This window comes from Archocentrus centrarchus, chromosome 6, assembly GCF_007364275.1.
Source record: "Archocentrus centrarchus isolate MPI-CPG fArcCen1 chromosome 6, fArcCen1, whole genome shotgun sequence".
NCBI lineage: Eukaryota > Metazoa > Chordata > Actinopteri > Cichliformes > Cichlidae > Archocentrus > Archocentrus centrarchus.
Window position 1 is genome coordinate 23,786,020 of NC_044351.1, and position 23,491 is coordinate 23,809,510.

General features: G+C 42.9%; 3 protein-coding genes across 13 annotated transcripts in view; 2 read left to right on the plus strand and 1 right to left on the minus strand.

The window, feature by feature from the left end:
• Positions 1-6,659, plus strand: part of LOC115782072 (serine/threonine-protein kinase WNK1-like) — a 29,266-nt gene extending 22,607 nt beyond the window's left edge. For 9 of the 10 annotated variants that reach the window (XM_030732068.1, XM_030732070.1, XM_030732074.1 and 6 more), the window contains 9 exons: positions 88-1,040; positions 1,144-1,218; positions 1,336-1,434; positions 1,534-1,855; positions 2,239-2,416; positions 2,515-2,708; positions 2,817-2,969; positions 3,055-3,284; positions 3,409-6,659. In XM_030732068.1, coding sequence (XP_030587928.1) covers positions 88-1,040; positions 1,144-1,218; positions 1,336-1,434; positions 1,534-1,855; positions 2,239-2,416; positions 2,515-2,708; positions 2,817-2,969; positions 3,055-3,284; positions 3,409-3,789 — 2,585 coding nt within the window. In that variant the 3' untranslated portion in view covers positions 3,790-6,659. The remainder of the gene's footprint in view (positions 1-87; positions 1,041-1,143; positions 1,219-1,335; positions 1,435-1,533; positions 1,856-2,238; positions 2,417-2,514; positions 2,709-2,816; positions 2,970-3,054; positions 3,285-3,408) is intronic. The other variant, XM_030732077.1, reaches the window with a different exon arrangement.
• Positions 6,660-6,686: 27 nt separating this feature from the next.
• On the minus strand, positions 6,687-12,582 carry rad52 (RAD52 homolog, DNA repair protein). Of its 2 annotated transcripts, none has more exons than XM_030732086.1 (10): positions 12,351-12,582; positions 9,008-9,109; positions 8,700-8,793; positions 8,558-8,625; positions 8,365-8,483; positions 8,194-8,269; positions 7,720-8,098; positions 7,314-7,385; positions 6,992-7,228; positions 6,687-6,912 (listed from the first exon to the last, which is right to left on the minus strand). In XM_030732086.1, exons 1-10 carry the CDS (start codon positions 12,396-12,398, stop codon positions 6,851-6,853), a joined length of 1,257 nt encoding a protein of 418 aa, XP_030587946.1. In that variant the 5' UTR covers positions 12,399-12,582; the 3' UTR covers positions 6,687-6,850. The 2 variants fall into 2 exon arrangements, with proteins under 2 accessions (XP_030587946.1, XP_030587947.1); XM_030732087.1 differs by lacking the exon at positions 12,351-12,582 and adding an exon at positions 9,530-9,659.
• Positions 12,583-14,922: 2,340 nt separating this feature from the next.
• prr5a (proline rich 5a (renal)) lies at positions 14,923-23,440 on the plus strand. Its single transcript, XM_030732085.1, has 11 exons — positions 14,923-15,181; positions 16,311-16,441; positions 19,207-19,332; positions 19,416-19,496; positions 19,923-19,971; positions 20,097-20,154; positions 20,243-20,334; positions 20,420-20,560; positions 21,066-21,201; positions 21,296-21,568; positions 21,655-23,440. Exons 2-11 carry the CDS (start codon positions 16,311-16,313, stop codon positions 21,942-21,944), a joined length of 1,377 nt encoding a protein of 458 aa, XP_030587945.1. The 5' UTR covers positions 14,923-15,181; the 3' UTR covers positions 21,945-23,440.
• Positions 23,441-23,491: the final 51 nt, after the last annotated feature.

Here is a 23,491-nt window from a genome sequence, read left to right on the forward strand (position 1 = left end):
TGAGAGGTTTATTTTTCATGATTATTGTTTATTTTATTTTTTGTGAATTTTAATTGTATAACTATTTTTTTTTTTTTTTTTTTTAAGCTCCTTTGGCATCATTGGGCCTTTCTCTCTCTGCTCCATCAGCAACTCTCCAGCAGGCTTTCAGTGAAATGAAGCAGGCCTGTCTACAGAAGGGCAAAACATTTGATATCCCTTGTACTGAGCAAGAATCAGGCACTGCCCAATCCACTGAGTCTGTCCCAAGCTCTAACAATATCCTGACATCTCCAGAGTCTGTAGCTTCAACCACTACTGCCACATTTCCTTCTCTGAAATCTGAAACATCTTCACCACCTCCGTTAGCTGGGAGGGTTTCCCCTCCACCAGCATCACTTCCGTCCCAAACTGTAGGGAGTGACTCCAGTCCACCACCACCACAGTCCTCCCATGAAACGGCCCCCTCACAGTTTCCACCAGCTGCTAACAACCCTCCCTCATCTTCCTCCATTTCTCCTCAGTCTGCACAGCCCTCTGTCCCTGCAGTACCTGGATCTCAGTTAAGCAGTACTTCGATCTCATCCAACAGTACTGGAACTGTTCCAGAGCAGCAGCCTTTTAATAGTGCTGTTACATCTTCTCAGCCAGTGAATTCATCCAGCCATGCATCACAGAATACAACCCAGCCCCCACCTCCCACCAGTCAAAGCCAAGTCCAACAGCAGCCAGTGGAGTCAGAAGGGGCTGAGATCCAGACCAAGTCCACTGGCATAGATGACATCCACACCCTTGAACAGAAGCTACGGTCCCTTTTTAAAGACCAGAGCTCTGCCTCCTCAGCATCAGTGGATCCCAGTCAGAATGCAGGGACCTCCTCTCCTCCCACTGGAACTTCTTCCCCTCCACCTGGACTTGCACCTGCCACTGCCCCTGTGCCCCCTTCTAATCTTCCCCTCACCTCTGGGGCACAGAGTGTTCTGGGCCCCACATCCACTCCAGGACAGGTTGTAACAGTGACTGGACATGCCCAAACCCCTCCTACTAAGCCCAGAGCACAGGTTGGTGAATAATGCATCACCCAAAAATAAATTCATCATGGTGCTTCATTGTGATAATGTATCATAAAATTTCTTTTGTTTTCTCCTTTCCATATTGATTTAGACTTTGCCTGGGGCTTTTGACCAAGCTCCTACACCTCCATCAGACCTTGTGCCCCCATTTCCTGGACCAAATCAGGTGAGGTCTACATTGTCCCTGCAATACTGCCTGCCCCATTACTTTTCTTGGTTTTGACTGGCACAGGGTACTTATTTACTACTTAGAGAGTTCCTTATGTCTTTTGTGTAACCACAGCCACAGCAACCCCTGGATAATTTGGAAGCCCAGTTGAGGAGAGCTCTAAGTCCAGAGACAGTTCAGGGAGGAAACAGTGTCACTCTTGGACGTTTCCAAGTAAGGTTTAGTTAGAGTGCTTACTCTGTTCTTAAAAGGTTAAACCTCTTACAACCTCAGACTCCAGTTCATTAAAATGATCTCTTCCCTCGTACTCAGGTCTCTGTTGCTACTGACTATGCATCCAGCAGTGTTCAAGATCCATCCAGCGTTGTTTCCTCTTCTTCCCTGACATCATCCTCGACGACATCCTCCTCCTCCTCTTCTGCCTCCTCCCCCTCCAGTCCAGAAAATACCCTCCACCGGTCATCTCCTCTGCCTGAAGGAATCAGTGAAGTTAATGCTGTGGATGGGAGGTCTTCTGTTTCTGCTGGTCCTGCCAGTCAGCCCACCACTATCGGGCGCTTCCAAGTATCCACAAGCACCAGTGCAACATCTGAGCCAGCCACTGGCTCTAAAGTGGGACGGTTTTCAGTCACAGGTGTGTAGTGGGTTCACAAAAACATTAATGAAATGAATCCTCCTGATACTAGTGTGTTCCCTGATCGGTGGCCTTAGAACAGAGATATATGCATAATGTAGTTTTTCTTTGAGGAAGCATTGTCACTTGCCATACTTGTTTTTAAATGTTTCCTATCACAGAGGCTGCAGTGGGAATTACTGAGAGCAGTAAGAGTTATCTAGCTAGTGAGATTAATAATCCATTATTATATTCACACCACATGATTATCTTTTGATTTGGACAGTAAATATAAAGAAGATTGTATTTGATAAATAATATGAAACTTCAGGTAAAAGATACAGTTTTAATTAAATCTCAAGATTAACCTCTTATAACACAGTAATGACTTTGTTTTCCTCCAGTGACCCCTGCTCCAGCAGAAGGCTCCAGTCCAACACATGACTGCAGTATGCAGAATGGACCATCATCCTCAACCTCTGATTCTCATATCACACATCGCCATTATAGTAGCGGGAATGATGATGACTCTGAGACTGATGATGAAGCTTTGCAAAAAGAAATCAGCCGTCTGAGGGAAAAGTACGTTACATATTTATGGTTCTGTTTTACAGTACCCTTATGTAAACCTCTGTTATTCAGTGGAAACAAGATTTTATATTTTCTGCCTCTCTCCTCAGACATATGACGGAAATTCAGGCCTTGCAAGCTCGTCAGAGAGAGGAGATAGAGGCCTTGTTCACACGGATGGGAAAAACTCCTCCTCTTTCTGTGTTCTCCCCCGCTGTGGCCATGCCCGGAGGACGACGAAGGCTAAAAAACAAAAGCCACAAATCTGGTCGCAGTAGCGGACAGCCCAGCCCTGTACGCTCAGGTAATGTGACACACTATCCTTTTTTTTTTTTGGTAATATGTGCATATTTTGAGTATTTCAGTGTTCTCTTGTTTAAATGTTGGCTTCATTCTGTATTGTGATCCTCAGGTCAGAGCCATGGTTCACAGTCCCCTCCAAAGCAAAGTTCAGCCTCAGCAACAGAGACCTCAGAAACTGCAGCAGAGGCATTTCAGTCAGTAACCGGGTCACAACAGCTCATGTCCTCTCCATCCATGCCAAGCCTCAGCAATTGCTCCACAGGTATGTGCAACCACAGCTTTTACAGTAAGCTACTTCATTTGACTTCCGGAAGTTAACATCTGATCTATCTTGTTTGTATATCCAGGATCAAGTGGGACCAGCTCTACAAATGGTTCAGGCCACTTGCAGGCTGAGTGTACTTCCCTGTCCCAGGCCACTGGGCTCCCTCCTACTGCCTCTCACACCCAGAAGGGCAAAGGCACCTTCACTGATGACCTGCACCAACTGGTGGATAACTGGGCCAGAGATGCCATCAGCCTCTCCCAGTGCAAGAGAGGTCCTAAAACTGGAGCACAGGCAGCTCTGGGACATGATGTAAGGAATCAGTATTCTTTTATTATAAATAAAAAAATATCACAGTATTTCATGACCGTGTTTAATGTATATGTTTTTGTAATCTTGCTTATTGAACAGTAACCCTGTTTCTTCATTAATACAGATCATCCCTCCAGCCAACATGGGCCGTAAATTTTCAGCTCCAGGCTATCTTGGCCCAACACATTCCAGCACCACATCTACCACTGCCACTCACCTCCCCAACCCAACCAATCCCTCTGCCTCTTTGGGCCCTCGTAAAGGCTCTCTGGGTCCGGTTGCCCAGGGGTATGGATATGCTTCAGCCCCGTACAGTACTTCCCAGTGGGCAGGACCCACAGCTACATGCCAGATCAGCATGCTTAACCCGGGACAGCCGCTAACACAGTACCAGCCATCTACAACAACCTCAGTAACCTCTCTCCACCAAAGTTACCCAGTGGGAACTACATCAGCCCCCCAGAAATCAGTCACCCCTGGAGGGTCCAACCTGAGGCCTACGTAATCCAGTCTGGTCCAGGCTGAGATGGAAGGCCACGCAGGGCAGAGGGACCAGTCGTTGCTTGAGATCCACAGACTCTTTGTGGTTTGCTGGCTAGCTGGCTTGGTATTGAGCATTTTATTTCAACTTTTATCATAACGTATTATTTCTGTAATAACTGACCTGTGTGGTTCAAGTCCTCTCAGGCAGAACAAAGTCTGTCTGGCAATTGGAGGGAGAGTGCAATACACACACACAGCACAAAAGTCTCACACTTATCCTGCCATTAGCTGTGGAAACGAGCTGTGACGAGGTGGTTGGTTGTGTCCGACATATCGGCCCAAAGGCACAGCAGCCAAAGATGTTGCTGGAGAATCAGACCTTTTGAAGGGGAAACGTTAGTGAGGGATTGTGGTTCATATCCTTATTTGTCTGGACTTTGCACTGAGCTGGGACTGAAGATGGTTCCAGTAGTGCACACAGCATATACATTGAACTGGTTGGGATGACTTTGGAGGGCAGGTTAAGTTGTCTTAGAGAATGAAGGGAGAATGTGAGTGTAGAGAAAAGTGGGACATCAGAGTGGGATATTAGTTTGTCCCAGATGGATAAGCAATGTGAATGGTAGAGTTAGGAGAAGAAAGACTTGGAAGGTTAGGAGCATGATAAATGGTTGCAGTGTGAATACATCCCAGTAAAATGCAATAATAGCAGAGTAGACAAACTGCCCCTTGTAACTGTGGCCTTAATCTAAAATACATTTAAACATTGGCTTTGTACATAGACATTTCTTCACTGGGTTATGATTCTATGTAAAACACGTTTATGTCTCTGTGAAAGTCTGGTGTCATTGTGTCTATCATACAAATTTCTTATATTGAGTTTATTCAAGCAAGTGGATCTGCTAGATAAACACAGTCCTGATGTTGACCACCATTCAGAGAACTGAAGAGGTGATGCTGCTGTAGATCACAATCTGAGTATTGGGTGATCTTTGTGGGCTGTTCTTTTTTTTTTTTGTTGTTGTTTTGTTTTTGTTTTGTCCCCCCCCCATCCCCCAAAGGGACACATTAAACCACTAAACTTAGTGCTTAGCTGTGAGATATGTGCAGTTCAGAATCTGTTTATATCATACAAAGTAAAAAGTTTTGCTAGGATAGTATTTGAGGGTTTCACTCTCTGAGGGGAGCAAGACCACTTCTTCACCCTTTTATTTTCTACTCAGATGGTACACAGTACATATATAAACAGGTTCTTACTAAAGTCATACATCCCAAAAAATATTTCTACCCATAACATCTAGCTGTGGCCTCTGAAATCACAAGTGTCTGGGGTTCTCTCTTTCTGTGGTCTGTTTTTGTATGCGTATATTTAATAAACAACAATGTTCTTTATGGACCTGTATTCAGCCATCAGATTTTGATGTTGTTTCACTGTAATTATTATTAAAGGTTGTTAAACAACATGTAGTTAAAGGAATATAAAAAAAAAAAGTGCAATTGCAGGGTTGTTATTGGTATCCTTCACCGTGCAGGAATAATCCTGCAGATTATTAAGCTTGTCTCTTTATGACTGCCCTGCCCCCCCCCCCCCCCCTTTTTTTTTGTAATCTTATTGTATATATTATATGAGGTAAATGCTTTCACATTTTGCTCTCACTAGCATATGCTTGTTGTGACCCATTCTAAATGCACATGCACTCTAACCTGTAAACATGAGGAACACTTTTGTGCCTTGCATCCTCACTAATGACAAGTTCCAGATCCATCCAGTCCTGTAGCTCTGACTGTACTGCAGAAAACCAGTTTACGAAACCAGTATACAGTTTAATCACCACCTGACAGCCAGGTCAGAGCATGCAACACCGAGGCAGGCGCCACACGCGGGACAAAGAGCACACTGAGTAAAGTGGACAGTTTTCTTTTCTCTCTGCAGTTACCTTTGTGTATCAGTTGTGTATTTATATTTGGGACACGTGTGCACGGATTTGGCCGACATTTGTTTTTGTGGGTTTATCATTAAACCGTTTCATGGAGGCACTTGTTAAGGCACCGAGTGAGCTGTGCAAAGGTTTCAAAGCTGTTGCGCTGACGCCACCTGTCTCACCACCTCACACTAGTGCCATGCTGTCATTGTGACTCTTCGCCTGCTTGTAGATTGAATGAATAGTTGAACTTCTCTAGAGAAAAAAAAGTTACTGCAATGCAGAATATGCAATGTTTTGTAGGGAATGAGGGGTATTGGACACATTTGCATGCTGATGAGGGTTGTTACAGACTTCAATGTTTTTGATATTGGATTATTAGTTTGTTTTTGTTTTGTTTTTTGCCTTCCTTTTGAGTGTTGATCTGCTCAATTGCTATTCATTAATATCACAGGCACAACTTCAGTATGAGACTATCAGTGTATGAGTTCTGCATGCCGGCTTTACTGGTGTGCAATCTTACAAATGGCAGCCATCCCACCACTGTACAGCACAAGCTCCCCACAAGAGGTTAAGATCCATATGCTACTTTCCTATATCAGTAATTATCATAAATCTTTCACAGTACTGTTTGAGGCTACTGATAACGCAGTTATACTCTTATTTCTGATCCCTCCTTACTGACTTCCTGTGATCCAGTGTCTGTTTTGTGTATGTTTTTCACATTGTACAAAACTTAAAAATAAAAAATAAATCGGGTAAAAGGCATGATTATGGGTATATTTGTCAAAAGTTAGATCTAGGTCATACGATTTTAGTTAAGTAGAGGCTTGAATTTTTCCTTAAATCAAGTTTTATTTAAAATGTTTAGTCCTAATTCAGTCAAAACAAGGCCACACTAAAGGATGATTAAGGGATTATCTATCACAAGTCTCATCAATTCCTTTGATTCATCTAAAATGTCACCTTTTCAAATAAAACTGGCAGAATTCCTACTTTTTTTTTTTTGTTCTGTTTATTTTTATTTTTACAAAACCAGAAAACATTCTTCTAAAAATACACAACAGCATTTTTTTTCAATCTCAAATATTTATAATGTAAAATAAATAAAAATAAAATTATGGCTACATTTTGACCAAACTGAATGAACAGAGTGAAATGTCAGGTGTCCAGTCTGCGTTTTTTCATGTATTGTCCTTGCCTGTACGGACTTGAGGCTTCACCTGAAGGTTGAAGAAGTAAAAGTGAATTTAAGACAGAAGTCAGCATGAAGCTCACTCTGATTGGCTCATAAAACCTCACCTGGTCTGCCCTGATAATGGCTCTGCTGCTGAGGTCTGAACTGAGCCTGGTCCTGTCCTCTGCTGTATGGCGCAGCCTCTGGAGGTCTGTCCGCGGTTCTCTGAGGAGTCTTACTGCGTGTCTGCATTGGGTGATGCTGTGGCGTGCTGGGCCTGAGTTCTCTGGGTGGAGGGCCAGCTGCAGGAGCATCCAGATCCTCAATCCCATGCAGAGTGAAATCCCAGAGTTCAGGGTCATCTGCAGAGGAAGACAAACTGGAAATAATATGCAGGTCTCCTCATCACACAGTCCAAGTATGTGGAGCCTTGTTGGTTTACAGCACCTGCTAAATACACGTCTCTGCTTCCGTTGGGCTTCGTGAGTTCATGTCCACCAGCATCAAACACAGGAACCCCTTCATGATATGAGAAACAGGAACACCAGACTAAGAACATGTCTCAAACTATGAACCTGGAGGCCAAATCAGACTGCAAAACATTAAATATGAACTATTTTTATTATAAAGTCCTGTTTAAATCATTACTCTGCATGTCACGTTCGACATTTACCAAATTTTCAAGATTTGGACATTTAATAATTTTTGTGATAATATTTTGACAACTTTCTCCTCCAGAAAGGAGAAATCTAACCAAGACCTCAGTGTTGCTGTATTATTATTCATCTCTCCCCCTCGAATTAAGAAAAACCTGATTAGTGTACTGTAACACAAACTTGAAATCACCCTTTACCTCCACTGGATCTTCGTCCTATAGTGACCTCTGCCTCCTCGGATTTGGCTTGGTCTTGCTTCTGCTGCAGCTTCTTGGCCTCCATTTCTCTCCTGAACTTCTGCTGAAGCTGCTGCTGTCTAAGTTTTCTCAGCTGTTTGGGATCCGTGGAACTGATGTTCTCACTCTTTGTGCCAGGTACAGGGTCAGCAGCATTAGGAGTGTGATCTTCTGAATGATTCTGGTTCTGGTTGATGACTCTGGGCTCCAGTGGTGTCCTGACAGGACCCGCTGCAGATATAAGACTTTCCTCTCGTAGAAGACTTCCAAACCGGGCCTTCTCCACTGACGGCTCACCCTCAGTCCGCTTGGTCTGGACTGGATCTAGAGGAGGTGGCGGCTTTGTGTAGAGGAGAAGTGACAAGAATCAGCTTCCAAAAAAAATTTATCTAGATGGAAGTGACTAAAAATTTTATTTTAAATGTCAATCCTGACCTGTCTGGGGATCTTGTTAATGGCTAGGAGGTATTCTTTATCCAGGATGCAGTTACCAAGAGCATTACCAAAACATCTAAATGGGGGAGGGGTGAGAAAATTTTAAATGAATATTCTAAAAAAAAAAAAATTCCAGCATGTTTGAAAATATATACGAGTAAATTCCTGTACTTCAGCGCTCTCTTCATGCCATCAGTGACTGCCTCCTTCCTCGCCTTTTCCAATGACAGGGCTTTCGACTTCAGTCCTTCGCTGACGCCGTAGCCAACATCCTCATGAAACGCCCCATCCTGGAGGAAAAGTACGTGCTACATGAACTTGTACGGATGGAGGCAGAAAAATAAAAGAGGTTAGTTCACCCAACCTTGAGCTGCACTTTAACAAATGCACTGACGCCGACATAAAACTTCCCATTGATGAGGTCTACGAAATCTGCAAATAAAAAGTCTCATGTTAGTCTGAGCACAGGGAGATAAAACTGGATCCTGATGTGTGAAAAGTCATACCAACATTCTGCTGGGAAATGGAGTGAGACCACCCGTTGTATCCAAACATTTCATTGGCCAAACTGATGACACGATGGCCTTCGATATAGCATACCTGTTGAAATCAGAGTAGCTATTTGAGGTTGAGAAATGAAGTTCAAATTATGACATAATCTTATAATTTACATGATGAAAGTAATAACTCTGCTTTGAATCATAGTTTGTGACTGTACAGTGATGCAACATCCAGTAGAATTAGATAACGAGGATTAAAACACAGTCTGAGGTGCAGGCAACCTTTCCAGCTGCAGAGAAAAACAAAACCTTGCCTTCTGTCCTCCTCCAGCCACTCTGGTGCTGATGTACTCGGGTCCCAGCTTCTGTCGCAGAGCGTCTTGGACCGCCTGGTACTCCTCAGCTGTGTAGGTGTACTGTCAACACAACCCAGTGTCACTCAGGCACAGAAGAGGAATACCATTAATACTAAAAACAGGCTTACATTTTAATTTCTTCATGTTTCCATTTACTCATTGTTATGATTTGAGTAAAATTAGTTAGCAGCAGTTATCCTCGAGAGATGCAGGAAGCTGGGCTTACACTAATAACTTTAAGTGTGATTCTTCAATGACGTTTCTTTTATTTCATTTTAGACACTATAAAGCCACCCAATCTACCAACTGTTCTCTGCTGCCTTTGGGTGGGTGTCCATGAAGGAAGGAAGGAAAACCTCATCAAACTAGATGTGGACACACACACACACACACACACACACACACACACACACACACACATATTCCCAGTTTGGGGGTTACTGCCCCGAGTGTTCTGATTAGCACAGGGACCACTATTACCTTCACCTTCCACATCCTCTCTAGCTCTTCTCTTAGCCCTTGGTATTTTTCGAGCTTCACGTGTTCTTTCTTCTTGATGGTGCCATCACTTGGAGGGATATCCCATTTTGACCTCGGGACTTCCAGGTCATACTTGGCACAGATATTTCTGTATACTCTGCCAGCTACTCGGTTATGGCGTTCCATGTATGCCCTGCCTGCTACCATCTTGCACCCTGCTGTTATGTGCTGGATTGTCTCAGGGGCATCTCTGCACAGCCTGCACCTGGGGTCTTGCCTTATGTGGTAGACCCCAGCCTCTATTGATCTTGTGCTCAGAGCTTGTTCCTGTGGTGCTATGATTAGTGCCTCTGTGCTGTCAGTCAGTCTGGCTTTATCCAGCAATTGGTAGGATTTTTTCTATATCAGCCACTTGTTCTACCTGCCGGTGGTAAAGCCGTGCAGAGGCCTGTCCTTCCATGATGATTCCTGTTCTTGCTCCTCTTCTTTCTCGGGTTTCTGCTGCCTGAGGTACTCACTAAGCACACGATCCTTTGTGGCCATCTTCCTGATGTATTCATGGATCTTTGTTGTTTCATCCAGGATAGTGGTTCTGACACTCACTAGTCCTCGGCCTCCTTCCTTCTGCTTAGTGTACAGTCTCAGGGTGCTGGATTTGGGGTGAAACGCTCCATGCATGTTAAGGAGCTTTCTTGTCTTGACATCAGTGGCTTCTATTTTCTCCTTTGCCTAGCCTATTATCCCAGCAGGGTATCTGACAACTGGCAAGGCGTAGGTGTTGATTGCTCGGATCTAGTTCTTCCCATTCCGCTGACTCTTCAGGACTTGCCATACCCTCTGCAGGTACTTGGCAGGTACAGCTTTCCTAGCGGCCTCTTCATGGTTCCCACTTGTCTGTGAGATTCCAAGGTACTTTAGCTATCCTCATTGTCTGCAATGTTACCTTCTGGTAGTGCAGTCCCCTCAGTTCTGACTACCTTCCCTCTCTTTGTTACCCTCCGACTACACTTCTCCAGCCCGAATGACATTCCAATGTCATTACTGTAGATCCTGGTGGTGTGAATCAGTGAATCGATATCTCATTCACTCTTGGCATGCAGCTTGATGTCATCTATGTACAGGAGGTGGCTGATGGTTGCTCCATTTTGTAGTCGGTATCCGTAGCCAGTCTTGTTGATGATCTGGCTGAGGGGTTCAGGCCTATGCAGAACAGTAGTGGGGACAGAGCATCTCCTTGGTAAAGCTCACACTTGATGGTGACTTGTGCAATTGTCTTGAAGTTGGCCTCTCATGTTGTTCTCTCTATATATAGTGATGGGCTCATTAATCTTCATTGATGATATCATGCATGATGGCAGCAGTACAGTGAACTCAGAAGTCTACAGAAACATTATTTTGTCTGTCAATTTAAAGAAAGATGCAACCAAACTGATTGGGAGATCTTTTATCATGCAAGATAATGACCCATAACACACTGCCAAAACCACAAAGGAGTTCATCAGGGGCACGAAGTGGAAGGTTTTAGACGGCACTAGTCACTCTCCAGACTTAAACACTATAGAGCATCAATTTGACAAACTAAACAGGAGACTGAAGGATGTAACCCCCCCAAACAAACAACAACTGAAAGAGGCTGCAGTGCAAGCCTGGAAAAGCACTGCAAAGAAGAATGCAAGTTTAGTGATGTAAATGGGTCACAGGCTTGATGCAGTTATTCCAAGCAAAGGATTTGCAACTAAATATTAAGTCTTATTCACTTTAATCTATTTTATAAGTTTTTATACTTTTTTTTTAACAAGAAAAATGGGTGGGTTCAGCCAAAAGGTGCCATCTTCTGAACTGTGTATCAGATCCAGATGTAACTAAAAGCTGAGATGTTGATCTTTTGTCTCATGTTGATTTTTTTTTTTTTATATCAAATCAAAGTGTTTTCAGTCCACAGCAAAAATAAAGGAACTGGCCTCACTGTTCCAGCACTTTTGGAGGGAAGCGTATACTCTAATCATGACAAATGGTTCAAAAGGCTGACTTGGTCAATGTTTAATTCTCGCCTGCGTTTTGTATCAGTAAGGTTTTGATCATTTATCTTTCTAGCCACTAGAAGAAGTGAAGGTAAACGAGTTTAAATACCTGGGTTCAATCATCCAAAGCAATGGACAGTGTATAAGAGAGGTGAAGAAGAGAGTGCAGCCAGGGTGGAGCGAGTGGAGATGAATGTGAGAGGTTTATTTGTGACAGAAGGATAGCAGCGAGAGTAAAAGGGAAGCTTTACAAGATTTAAGTGAGATTTTTTTTGGAGACAGTGGTGCCGACAAAAAGACAGGAGGTGGAGTTGGAGGTGGAAGAGATGAAGATTTTCATTGGGAGTGACCAGGACGTGCAGGATTAGAAATGAATACATCAGAGGGACAGCTCAAGTTGAGCAGTTTGGAAACAAAGCTAGAAAGGCGAGGTTGAGATGGTTTGGACATGTGTAGATGAGGGTTAGTGGATATACTGGACAAAGGGTGTTAAAGATGCCAGGCGAGATGAAAAGAGGAAGATTCATGGATGTCGTGAGGAGGGTTGGTGTAACAGAGAAAGAGGCAGACGATCTGCTGCGGGGACAGCTAAAACACCCCCCCCAAAAAAACCAAACTCTGATCCTCTCCTTAATAAACAAAGTTGGACACAGGTTCACCCTAGTATCCGGTAAGCTGCGGACTGGAAACAAAAACAGCTGTGCTTTAACTTACTAATTTAACTCAACACACCTGTGTCTCATTCAAAATAATTAGGTTTTCAGTAAACCTTTAAAGAAGTCTCGGGTAAGCCCACACACCTGTCCGAAGCACCTGGACGTAGAGCCGCTCCTCTCCTCACCGGACATGACTACAGTCGCTGCAATAAAGACGCTAAGCTGGCTTCAATTATTTACTAAACTACGCGATACGAGCCTGCAAACTCGCAAACCCTGCAAATACAAACTCGGCAGTTACAGTTACTCTAAAGTGACTCCTGTGTTTAACAAGCAGCAGATTACATGCATATTATTTCAGCCATGTTTGTGAACTTCCCGCTTGGACTGCCGGGGGAGGAGCTTATGGTGCATTCACGTCTATCAGAAAATAAGGCTCTAACTCAAACCGCAATGTTCCTGAATTTAATTACACAATTTCACGTTTTTAATTTTATTTATATCATCTTTTAACATAGATATACACCCAATTGCAACATAAATGAAACGCCATGAATATTAGGTTTGCTCTCGAAATCAAGAGGGGGAATTAAATGTGTATTGTACGGAGCCTGTGATCTGCCGTCGAACAACTGAACACAGTTAAATGCCACGTTTCACCACACTGGGCGCTGAAACGCATCTCATTCTCAACTTTTAATTAATTTGACCCAATAAGTTAATTAATGTGGGAGAATTAGAGGTTTCCAGATTCCTCTCTAAGACCCACCTATTCCTGAATTTCAGTTTGTTTCATTGTGGAAGGAGTCAAAGATGATTATGTGTAATGATTATGTGATGGCTTCAGTGTCTAATATTCTTTTGTTTGAGTCTGCTCCATCTAATGGTTGGAACTTGTGTGACAAGGAAATTAAGGCACGCGATGCTACCTGTAGGGTGTGCCCGCAACAGGAAAACAGTCCTTGGCCTCACATCCTCAGGTCTAGGCCTCCACAGACAGTGCTCTTGAGGTCAGACAATATTTAGTTAATCTTTGCAATCCTTATTTTCAGTTTAGTTTGACTTCCTAGACACTGTATATGTTTGTTATTCAAAATAAATACTGCTTTATCTCAGCAAGGACTCTGCTCTGTGGACTTGAACAATTTAATTTAATTCATTCATATAGCACCAAATCACAACAACAGTTGCCTCAAGGTGCATTATATTGTAAGGTAAAGACCCTACAATCAAAATGACCCCCTATGAGCAAGCACTTGATGACAGTGGGAAGGAAAAACTCCCTTTTAACAGGAAGAAACCTCAAGCAGAACCAGGCTCAGGGAAGGGCAGTGATCTGTTTGGGGGTGAGGGGAGGGAGACAGGACAAAAGACACTCTGGAAGAGACCCAGAGACTAATAATAACCAATGATTAAATGCAGAGTGATGTATAAACACATAGAGAGTGAAAAGAGGTAAATAAAGAAGAAACACCTATTTTCTTTCTTCATGGACGTAGTGAGGGAGGACATGCAGAGAGTTGGTGTAACTGAGTAAAATGCTGTGGCGACCCCTAAAGGGAGCAGCTGAAGGGAGAAGAAGACTATTCGCCTGGTTTGAGCTAAGATGACAGGCTGGTCTGAGTTTACACTAAATCTAATGGATACAAATTAATTAACCAAAATATGTGCCTACAGAAGCATTTTGTAGCTCATTGTAGTAAAAGTTAATTACTAAAAATTGTAGTAAAACCTCACCTCAGAATATGTTTTTCCTTAAGATTCACTGGAGATTTTCATGCATTGCTTCAGGTTTCTCCTCTACACTTACTTACAGGTGTCTAAACTCCAGATTATATCCTATCTACTATCCTCTTTATTCTTCATTTAATAACTGAATAACCTCCCTTTTAGGCCTTTCTTATATTTTGTTTTTTCAGCTCCCTCTGAATTGCACATAAATAAATAAGCCTCCGCATCTAAACTGCATTTGAAATCTCACAGTCTGAATATGGGAGAACACAAACTACCTCTTATGGACAATCTGAGCTTAACACTGTGTTATAACGTGCCTCTTTGATCCAGCAAGAGCCGTTTCTGCACAAGCAGATTAACTGTCAAAACACGCATAGGAGTGCCGTGATTTTTGCGCACCAGGCGAAAATCAAATTCTATACCTTGTTGTCTCACGAGACTAGTTCGCCCTTTTTTTTTTTTTTATCTCGATCCACGGAGAAAGGGATTATCTGGAAAACGCACGCATCTGCACTGACAGATGGTAAGACTCCCCGTGTGTTAAACTGCATAGATTTGGGTCAGAGCTGGAAACTGTGTGTTTACTATCCTCTGTTTACAGCCATATTGCAAGGAAAGAGTCCAAGGCAACATAGTCCTTGCAGGCCTTTCTCACCTATGACTGTACACCTGTGCACTGCAGTGTTGCTACAGTGTGACTCTTGCTTTGCTTGTTAGTGTCCGGATCCTGTGTGTGTGTGTGTGTGTGTGTGTGTGTGTGTGTGTGTGTGTGTGTGTGTGTGTGTGTGTGTTAATCTGCGTCTTTAGTTTGCGTCTTAATAATAATAAAATGAACTCGCCCGTGTTAAACTCTGCCACTGTTCTTGATGCCTATTCCACCACCACCCCTTTTTTTTTTTTTTTTTGCATACAGCTATAACCACGACGCGCGTCCACGTGGTGCTCGTGTCCGCGTCCACGCGTCCAGGTTTCGCTTTTGCATCTCGTCAAAACAAAGCGGGGGCGAGCCGGAGCGAGCAAGCGGCGGCGGTTCTTGCTTCATGAATGAGTCCCCCTCCACTGCTGCGCCGCAGGTCGGACCTTTCAACCGCCTGCCTGCACCCTGATGCCCGTGAGGGTACGCAAACCGGCGGGTAACAGTACAGGAGCCACCCGCTGATGAACCCGGACAGTAAACACTTCCCCTCAGCACTACATGACCGTTTCATCCCAGCAGGAGCCACACGACAGGATCAGGAACGGTGAGTGCGGGCTACAGTGGGCGGGCAGAGGCGCATGACATACGGCAACTTTCTGGCCATTATAATACAGTTTTTATCCAAAGGTGGACCCAACGTAGCATCTGTGTATGCTCATTATACAGTGGCTTTGCTTACTGTGGCACTTTGCTTCATTGTGTTCTCTCTACAGGTTTTTAAAAATATAAAACATCCACGTACGCACGACTGGCGGTGCATTCCTCCCAGTAGGATAAACGTGGACTGTTGATTCCGTGTCTGGCCGATTGAATGGCCCTATAATGTCGAATGGCTCAGCTTGGCAGCACAGTGAGAAATCCACAAGATAGAAAAGAAATAGGCGTTAATAGGATTTTTTTTTTTTTGTTAACGGATCGATCTGAATATAGTCGCCCCAAAAAGACAAGGCAAGGAGGAGGAGTGAACAAAAGCAGAAATGCCCAGACTGGCGTGGCATGGCATTCCGGGTAGACAGTGAGCAGCCAGTGCTGCTGACTCAGATGTGATCTTATTCTAATTAAACTGCAGGACCAGCTCTCCTGAAAACACTCGAGTCACCGCCTTTATGGCTTACATGTTGAGACTGGTGTTGAGTCTTTTGTCTGTAGAGTGACAACCCAGACTGTTGTTCTCCCCTCTGACCAGGGGATGGTGCTTTTCTTTGTACAGTGCGTTTCTATGGGGAGACACCCAAACTCACTGAAACTGTAATGCTTTTACTGGAATAATTGACAGACTGATACATGTACACACATGCACTTCTCCTTTCTTTTCCTCTGATGTAATGTGTGTGTAATCCTGGAGGTCAGGATTACACACGCGATTGCAAAACACTCTTCTATGGTTTTGAAATGACTGTCAGTGAAAGAATAAAGCAGCAAGCGCTCACTGTGAGGAATTCTCAGATGTGTGGTTTGATTTTATCCCGCGCCCCTTTGACCGTAAGTTTCACTTTATTGTGTTGTTCTGTGTTGATGCTTTAATGTTCCTTATTTGACTCACTCTCTCAAAGTAAAGGGTGGAGGAGGCTCATGACTGCACTTGGGACATTTTACATCACACAGTTGCTTGATCTAGTTTTAATCCCTCCTGTTTGGCTTTGCTGACATTTCCACCTTTACGCAAACTTCAGATGCTTGATGGACTGCGGCGGAGGCACGCCTCCCGGCCCTCTCCTCGACCCCTGTCACTCAACTTTAGCACCTTCTCGCCCCCTCCGCCGAGCCCGGACTTGGACAGCAGCAGTGAGCATCCAATCAGGAGGTGAGTCTCGGTTCCTGGCATTAGCATTTCACAACATACAGCCTCCTGGAAAATGCATGAAATATTCATTAGCATTTACAAAGAAAAAAACAATCACACTATCTCTGTCCTAGAAGATTTCATTAACCAGCTGAAACACATGCTTGTCTAATGGTACTGATCTCCTGGTGGGCTATTTGATCCACTCATTTCCTCATGTATGGCCATCTCATTTGTTTGTGCACTTGTGTTCCATGTTTTCTGTGTTTGCATGTGTGTGGGTGTGAAGTGTGTGTGTGTGTGTGTGGCGGGGGTCTGCTGTTTACTGCTGTGCTGACAGCCGATGAGTTTCAGGACTGTGTGGGTTTGAACTCATCATTCCTTCTTTTTCACAGTCAGTTTTCACCAGGTCCTCCTAAAAATATGCAAACAATGTTTCTCTCTATCCTTTTTTTGCACTCATTTCAATCTAGGATGTTTTAATTTGATAAGTGCACTAAAACATGCCCAGAAATTTTAAGTACACCTGTATTAGACAAGGATTTTAGGAAATTATGTCTCTTAAAGGATTAGTTCACTTAACTTCTTGAGAGCAAGATGGAAACATTGGCGTCCCCCTCCACTGACCTGTAACGCTAACATGCTGCACATGTGCTTCCTTTTCTGGCAGGTGTAGTTCCTACATGAAACTGCTCACAGTGAGGTTTGTGGAATTATTTTTGGTAACCGATGATTTCTAAATAGAGACATTACAACCTACAGTTCTAGTTAGAAGTTTACATACATTCATCATGGGCACGAATCTCATGGTAATTTGGGGCTTTTAATGATTTCTTTGAACTGTTCTTTTTCCAAAGTGGAATGATTGTACAGCGTACATCTTTAATTACTTTAAAAAACAAGAATTGGGTGCACAAGTTTGAATTCATTTTGGAGTTTCTCTAATCTGCACAGGTTCAAAAATACACGTAAACTCACTTGAGTCTTAAACTTCATTAGGATGTTCAGGAACAGCCCAGGAACCACCAGGGTTGAGCTCGCCATGAACTGGAAATTGCTGGAACACCAGCATCACTGTCCAAAGTGAAGCAAATTTTACATCGCCATTAACTGAGAGGGTTCTGACCAAGAAAGAAGCCCCTGCTCCAAAATTGACACTTTCACGTTGGACTGAAATTTGCAGCTGTCAACATGGATGAGCCAAATGCTTCCTGGAAAAAAGTTTTATGGTCAGACAAGACAAAGATTGAGCTATTTGGCCACAATGACAAGAAGTATGCTTGGAGTAGTAAAGGTGAGCCTTTCAGACCTAAGAACAGTGTACCAACTGTCAAGCATGGTGGCAGTAGCATCATGGTCAGGGGCTTTTTTGATGCCAGTGGTACTGGTACATTGCACAAAGTGGAAGGAATAATGAAGAAGGAGGCCTACCTTCAAATTCTTCTGCTTCACCTCAAATCAACAGCTAGACGATTGAAACTTGGAGATGGTTTGGTGTTCCAACAGGACATTAATCACAATCACACATCAAAACTGGTTTTGGAATGGATAAAGCAGGCTAACATTTAGCTTCCAGAATAGCCTTTAACCAAATCTTAGTGGGGGTGTATGTATTTATTTGAGCCTGTATGTATACCTTTTACCCTGTGTGGATTAGAAAAAATCCAAAATGAATTCAGACTTGTGCATCCAGTTCTTGTTTTTGAAAGTTATTAAAGATGTATGCTCTACAATCATTCCACCCTGGAAAAAGAACAGTTCAAAGAAATCATTAAAAGCCCCAAATTACCATGAGATTAATGCCCACAATGAGTTTATGTAAACTTCTGACCACAGCTGTATACTAATATTAAAGCTCATTTGCACTGCATTAAGAAAGGCATCCATTAAAGTAGCAGTGACAACCACATTTAACTTCTTAAATCTTCTTAAACGTGGCAGGTTTCCCCCTGTTTCATGTCTCTGCAGTAAGCCAATCAGTTCCCGGCCGTAGCTGCATATTTAGCTTAAGTGGTTGAAAAAGGTGATATCAACCCTTTCAGCTGATCCCCAGCAAGAAAATGACAACAGTATCTTTCAGGATCAGAAATTCAATATTGGTCAAGTTCCTGTCTTACGTATTGTGCTATTTTTTACTCTTTTTATCCTGCAGCACTCGTCGCCAGCTGTGGGAGAGCAGGAAAAGCCTCTTCATTGTTCTGTATTGTGTCGATCTTCCTATCGCTGTTTCTGCTGTTGTTAAAAAGCCGGATGACTTCCTCCTCCACCTCATCTGCGTACAGTCACATGCACAAAATCTCAACTGCTTACCATGCAGTTCCTTCTGGTATCTGTGCTCTGCATAAATATTTGTTTGCATCAATAGCTGTATTGTACTGACAGAGAGGCAGAGAGGGAGGAAGAGTCCCCCCCCCCCAATCCACGAGTGTGCGTGCTATTGTTTTCTGCTGTTCTGAGACGGGCAGTGCAGTGACACTGTGGCCCACCTCTTGCCTGGGCTCCACCCATCCTGCTCTTAATGTGCTGCTCCCATCTCACCATGCATCATTCTGTCCTTTATCTCTCCTCCTCTATCACTTGTTGCTCTTTGTATTGCCACTGTGTTTTTTTTGTTTTTTTCCTGTGCAAACTCTCCTTTTACGATCTCCTCCCCCCTCCAGCTACCTCCTTGTGTTTCCTCTCTGTGCGTCTCTGTATGTGTCGGCTAATCGGCTGACCTTCTTTCTGTCCTGTCCTGTACTTAGTACACTCTGTCTCTCTCCCTCCCTTTACATTTACCTCATGAGGACTCTGCACCGGCTGAAGTTGATGAGCTCGCCCAGCCTCAGTGAGCTGGGGAAGAGTGAGAAAAGTTCGCCAGAGGACCGAGGTGAGAAGCAGAAGAGGGCAGGAGCCAACGCCACCTGGAACAGGTACACCAAATATAACAAAGGGAGTGTTATAATGTGTGTGGGACTCTTAATTTAGACCAGCTTGTGTGTGTTTTATGTCGCAGCATCCACAATGCTGTGATAGCAGTCTTCCAAAAGAAGGGCTTGGGAGATAATGAACTTTACATCCTTAATGAGGGTGTCCGGTAAGTGTAAACAGCCACACTCACACACAAACACTGTGATGAGAATACTTCCTTATTTTAGACCATTGATGTCAATTTTGTGCTATAATTAGTATAATTACTGTGTGTGCTGTACATGCTGACTGAATGTTTTCTTGTGAATGGGTTTGTTTGTGTGTAGCATACAGCATGTGGGCTTGGGGAGTCATGTGGTCATGCCAGATATCTCATTATCTTTCTGAACCAGACCCATCACTTGTATCCGCCTCCATTATAGCTCAGTAAACATATTTCCAGAAAAGTCACAAGGAGGTAGACACATTTTTCTTTAGCTACACAGAAAGATCTGAATGTAACATGGTTGCAAGCGCTGTTTTCACAAAGTTATAAACACATCGTTAGCCTGTTGTCATTCTAACTGTATTTATTCATATCTATTTTTCTCAGACATCTGTTAAAGACTGAGCTGGGATCCTTCTTCACAGAATACCTTCAGGTAACACTCCTTAAAATACAACAGAACATATTTTTCAGATTTATTCAACCCAGACTCTACGAGACAGGAACATTTATTGAAGAACAGCTCTACAGTGATTTATAATTACTGGCTTCTTTTCATAGAATCAGCTGCTAACAAAAGGCATGGTCATCCTGCGGGACAAAATACGATTCTACGAAGGTAAGGCTGAATTCCTATGCAGTGTGAAATTTATAATCTAGTGTGTCTCACTAGAAATCAGCTTAATTCAGCTTTATGATCCATGCAGGTCAGAAGTTACTCGACTCTCTGGCAGAGACCTGGGACTTCTTCTTCTGTGATGTTCTCTCAATGCTGCAGGCCATCTTCCACCCAGTTCAGGTACGTGATCATCTTAAGACTCTGATCACCACTGTAACCCTTTATTGGATCGATGCTCAGTCTAGCTGCTGTTTTCTGTGTGCAGGGTAAGGAGCCTTCTGTCCGACAGCTCGCCCTGCTGCACTTCAGGAACACCATAGTCCTCAGTGTAAAGTTAGAGGATGCCCTGTCTCGACCGCGTGCCCGCGTGCCTCCCTCTGTTACACAAATGCTGCTCATTCTACAGGTGGGACCGCAGGCGTCAAGCCAAGCTCACGACTTCCTCTTCTGCTTGCTCGCTGTTTGATTTTGGTTGCTGTTCAGCACCAAATCATGATTTTTAGCTGCACATGTGGAAATTTGAGTCTGCTTCCAAACACCTGCTGTTGTGCATTTTTGGTCCAGCTTACTTCTACAGTCCTGTTAAAAAAAAAAAAAATCAAGTTCATTTTACAGTTTAAGATAATGTTTAATTGTATTGCATTATTCTATAGGTGTTCATACAGTTCTGTTTTATCTGAGCAAAGTACTTTTAGTTTGGTGTAACTTCATAAAATTAATTTATTAGTTGATCTGCTGGTTATTTATTTTTGTTTTATTACTTAGTTTTATTTCCAACAATCCAATGTTATTCAAACAAATATATTTTTAATAATCACATTGTTTTTTCCTCTTCTAAACTTGTGCACTGACAGCCCAAAGCGGCGATCTGTGAGTGTGATGGTGCAATAAAATGTAATGCCTGTGTTTAGGGGGTCCATGAGCCACGTGGTGTGACCGAGGAATACCTGAGGTTGGAGTCTCTGGTTCAGAAGGTGGTCTCACCCTACCTGGGCACCCATGGGCTTTACTCTGGAAACGATGCTGAAGATCACTGCAGTGTTCTGGGTGAGGCAGAAGCGGGATAAAAATAGCAGTTGTGGGGGTCTAAGGGGTGGTAAAGCTTATTAATGTCTTCCCGTCTTTCCCTCTTGTGTTTCAGAGAAGCCTTGGGGCTGGTCCAAGGCTGCGGATCAACCATCTAAAAACCCTGTGGTACGATCAAAGAGCTACAATGTTCCTCTGCTGCTGACCCCAGTGGCTGAGTATGACCCAGATGCCAACTCGGCTGGCAGTGGAGGAATTCGGCGTCACTCGGCCTGCGAGATTATATCGTGCCTGGAGGAGCAAGGACTGGCCTACGCTGACCTAGCTCCAGGATCAGAACTGTCTGGCTCCTCCTCCAACAGGCTGCGTGTGGACTCTCAGTTCAATGGTATGACTCTATTCCTCAATATGCAGATTATTATGAAACATCATAATATACTAAACCTTAATAATCCAATACCATCTCATTTATAGGTATAGTACAAGCAGGAGCCAGTGCCATGGACTTGCCTCTGCTGTCTCCCTCCATCCTCCCACTTCATTCCTCAGGAGCTCTCCATGGCACCGAGGCCACAACAACAATGACTGATCTCAGTAAGGGAGCATCCTCCACGCCGCCCAGTGAATCATCCAGCCCTGAAACCATAATTGGACAAGTGCTAGAGTCTGCAGACTCAGGCCCAGACGGGATATTTATTGATTTCCCATCTCACTCCTCAGAGGCAATGGGGCTCAGCCATGAGGGCAGGCAGAGCACTGTCTAACTGTGGTTGCCTTTAGGGATGCACCCCCAGTCTTACGTTTCAAATGGGTACCATCTTACTGTTTTTTTTCTGAAGTACAACAAATTTTCATGACTAGTTCCTTCCAAGTGCTTTCACTGATGAATGAAAACCTTTCTGTTCTTAACATAAAACAAAGAAAAGAAAAACACGATTGTTCAACAAGTGGTACTGTTATTAAAGGACTCAAGGATGCATCTGATGGTACTCCACATTTTTACTATTGACAACAAGTCCCTTAAAAAGACTAAAATCAACAAAGAATTGTTTGTTATTAACAAATCCACCATTATTTTAAACATATCAATAAGCCACACACTTGGACTGTAACATTCCTATTTCTTTTTTTAATTTCTACTTGACATGCACCACAATAGTTTTGGCTTATATTATATTTAAAGTGAAACCATAACACCATTTCATAACCATCTCGAATCACCTCTTTTAGAATGTTATTTTGAAATACTACCTTTATCAAAAGTCTTGTAAAAAGTCTGCTGACCCAAATTAAGGTTTTAAAAAGCTTTTATCAACATTTCTCACCATCTTTGCTGTTGCAGAAAATTCTTACAGGATTCTTTAAGTCTCACTGTTATAACATCTCTACTGTAACTCAGTCCTAAAGACTTACAGCTTAAGTATTAATAAATGGGCTTAGGTGAGAGACATGGCCAGACTGACACATTGCTTTTTTTTCCACATGATTTTTTGACAATAAGAAAAATATTAAAACTAGGAAGTGTTTTCAGGCTTATCCTTTACCCCACGGAGGCACTTTTAAGTGAGGGTAAAATTTGAAATGATAAGGATTTCACACAACAGAAGATTTTCTTACCTCTGCAGAAGAGCAGGCTACCACAGCCACAAATTACCTGGAGAAACATTACATACACATCATATTTTATTTCATGAATTTACTTTGTAAATGTGTAATCTGAAATGGTTTTATATTTTCTGTCTTCACTCTGTCGTGCGCTGCCCGGTGGTAACGAGGTCCTCCGCTCTCGTGTGTCAGCAGCGCTCGAAGAGTCTGACGCAAAATTCTCTTTCCAGAGCAAACATCAGTGTGACGGCATTTTTCCACTTTTGAGTGTGACAAACAGGACAATGTTTATTGTTTACATTTGACAAGATATGAAGATTTTGACTGAATGTTGTCTCACACACTGTATTTTTGCACCACCACTACCTTGTAAATAAAACTGCATTGTTTTTTTTGTTTTGTTGTTTGTTTTGTTTTTCTGTGTTTAGTTTTTTTCTTTTTTTAGGCCAGCTTGATGGTGTAAAGTGAGCATTTACCTTGAGGAGAACTTAAATTTTTAATAAGGGCTTTTTAACTGAATCTTTTTCAATGATGTTTTACCTCAAGTGTTTTGTACTTTACTTTTTTGACAATCTATGATGTCTATGGAGTTGTACTTTGTATTAATTTGTAATACTAGCCCAGTAAAAAATAAATAAATAAATCTGAGGAATCTAAAAAAGAAAAAAAATGGAGCGTGTCCTTCTGTTTTAATCAAGCAATTTAT

Bases quoted from the DNA above. Each gene is read 5' to 3' on its own strand.
- rad52 (XM_030732086.1), bottom strand. From the start codon at position 12,398: ATGTCCGGTGAGGAGAGGAGCGGCTCTACGTCCAGGTGCTTCGGACAG. The intron at 9,110-12,350 runs GTGTGTGGGCTT...TTGTGTTGACAG, and splicing joins CGTCCAGGTGCTTCGGACAG to TACACCTACACAGCTGAGGA. The intron at 8,484-8,557 runs GTTGGGTGAACT...CTTTTCCTCCAG, and splicing joins TTGTTAAAGTGCAGCTCAAG to GATGGGGCGTTTCATGAGGA.
- prr5a (XM_030732085.1), top strand. From the start codon at position 16,311: ATGCTTGATGGACTGCGGCGGAGGCACGCCTCCCGGCCCTCTCCTCGA. The intron at 19,333-19,415 runs GTACACCAAATA...TTTATGTCGCAG, and splicing joins GCCAACGCCACCTGGAACAG to CATCCACAATGCTGTGATAG. The intron at 20,155-20,242 runs GTAAGGCTGAAT...TGATCCATGCAG, and splicing joins CAAAATACGATTCTACGAAG to GTCAGAAGTTACTCGACTCT.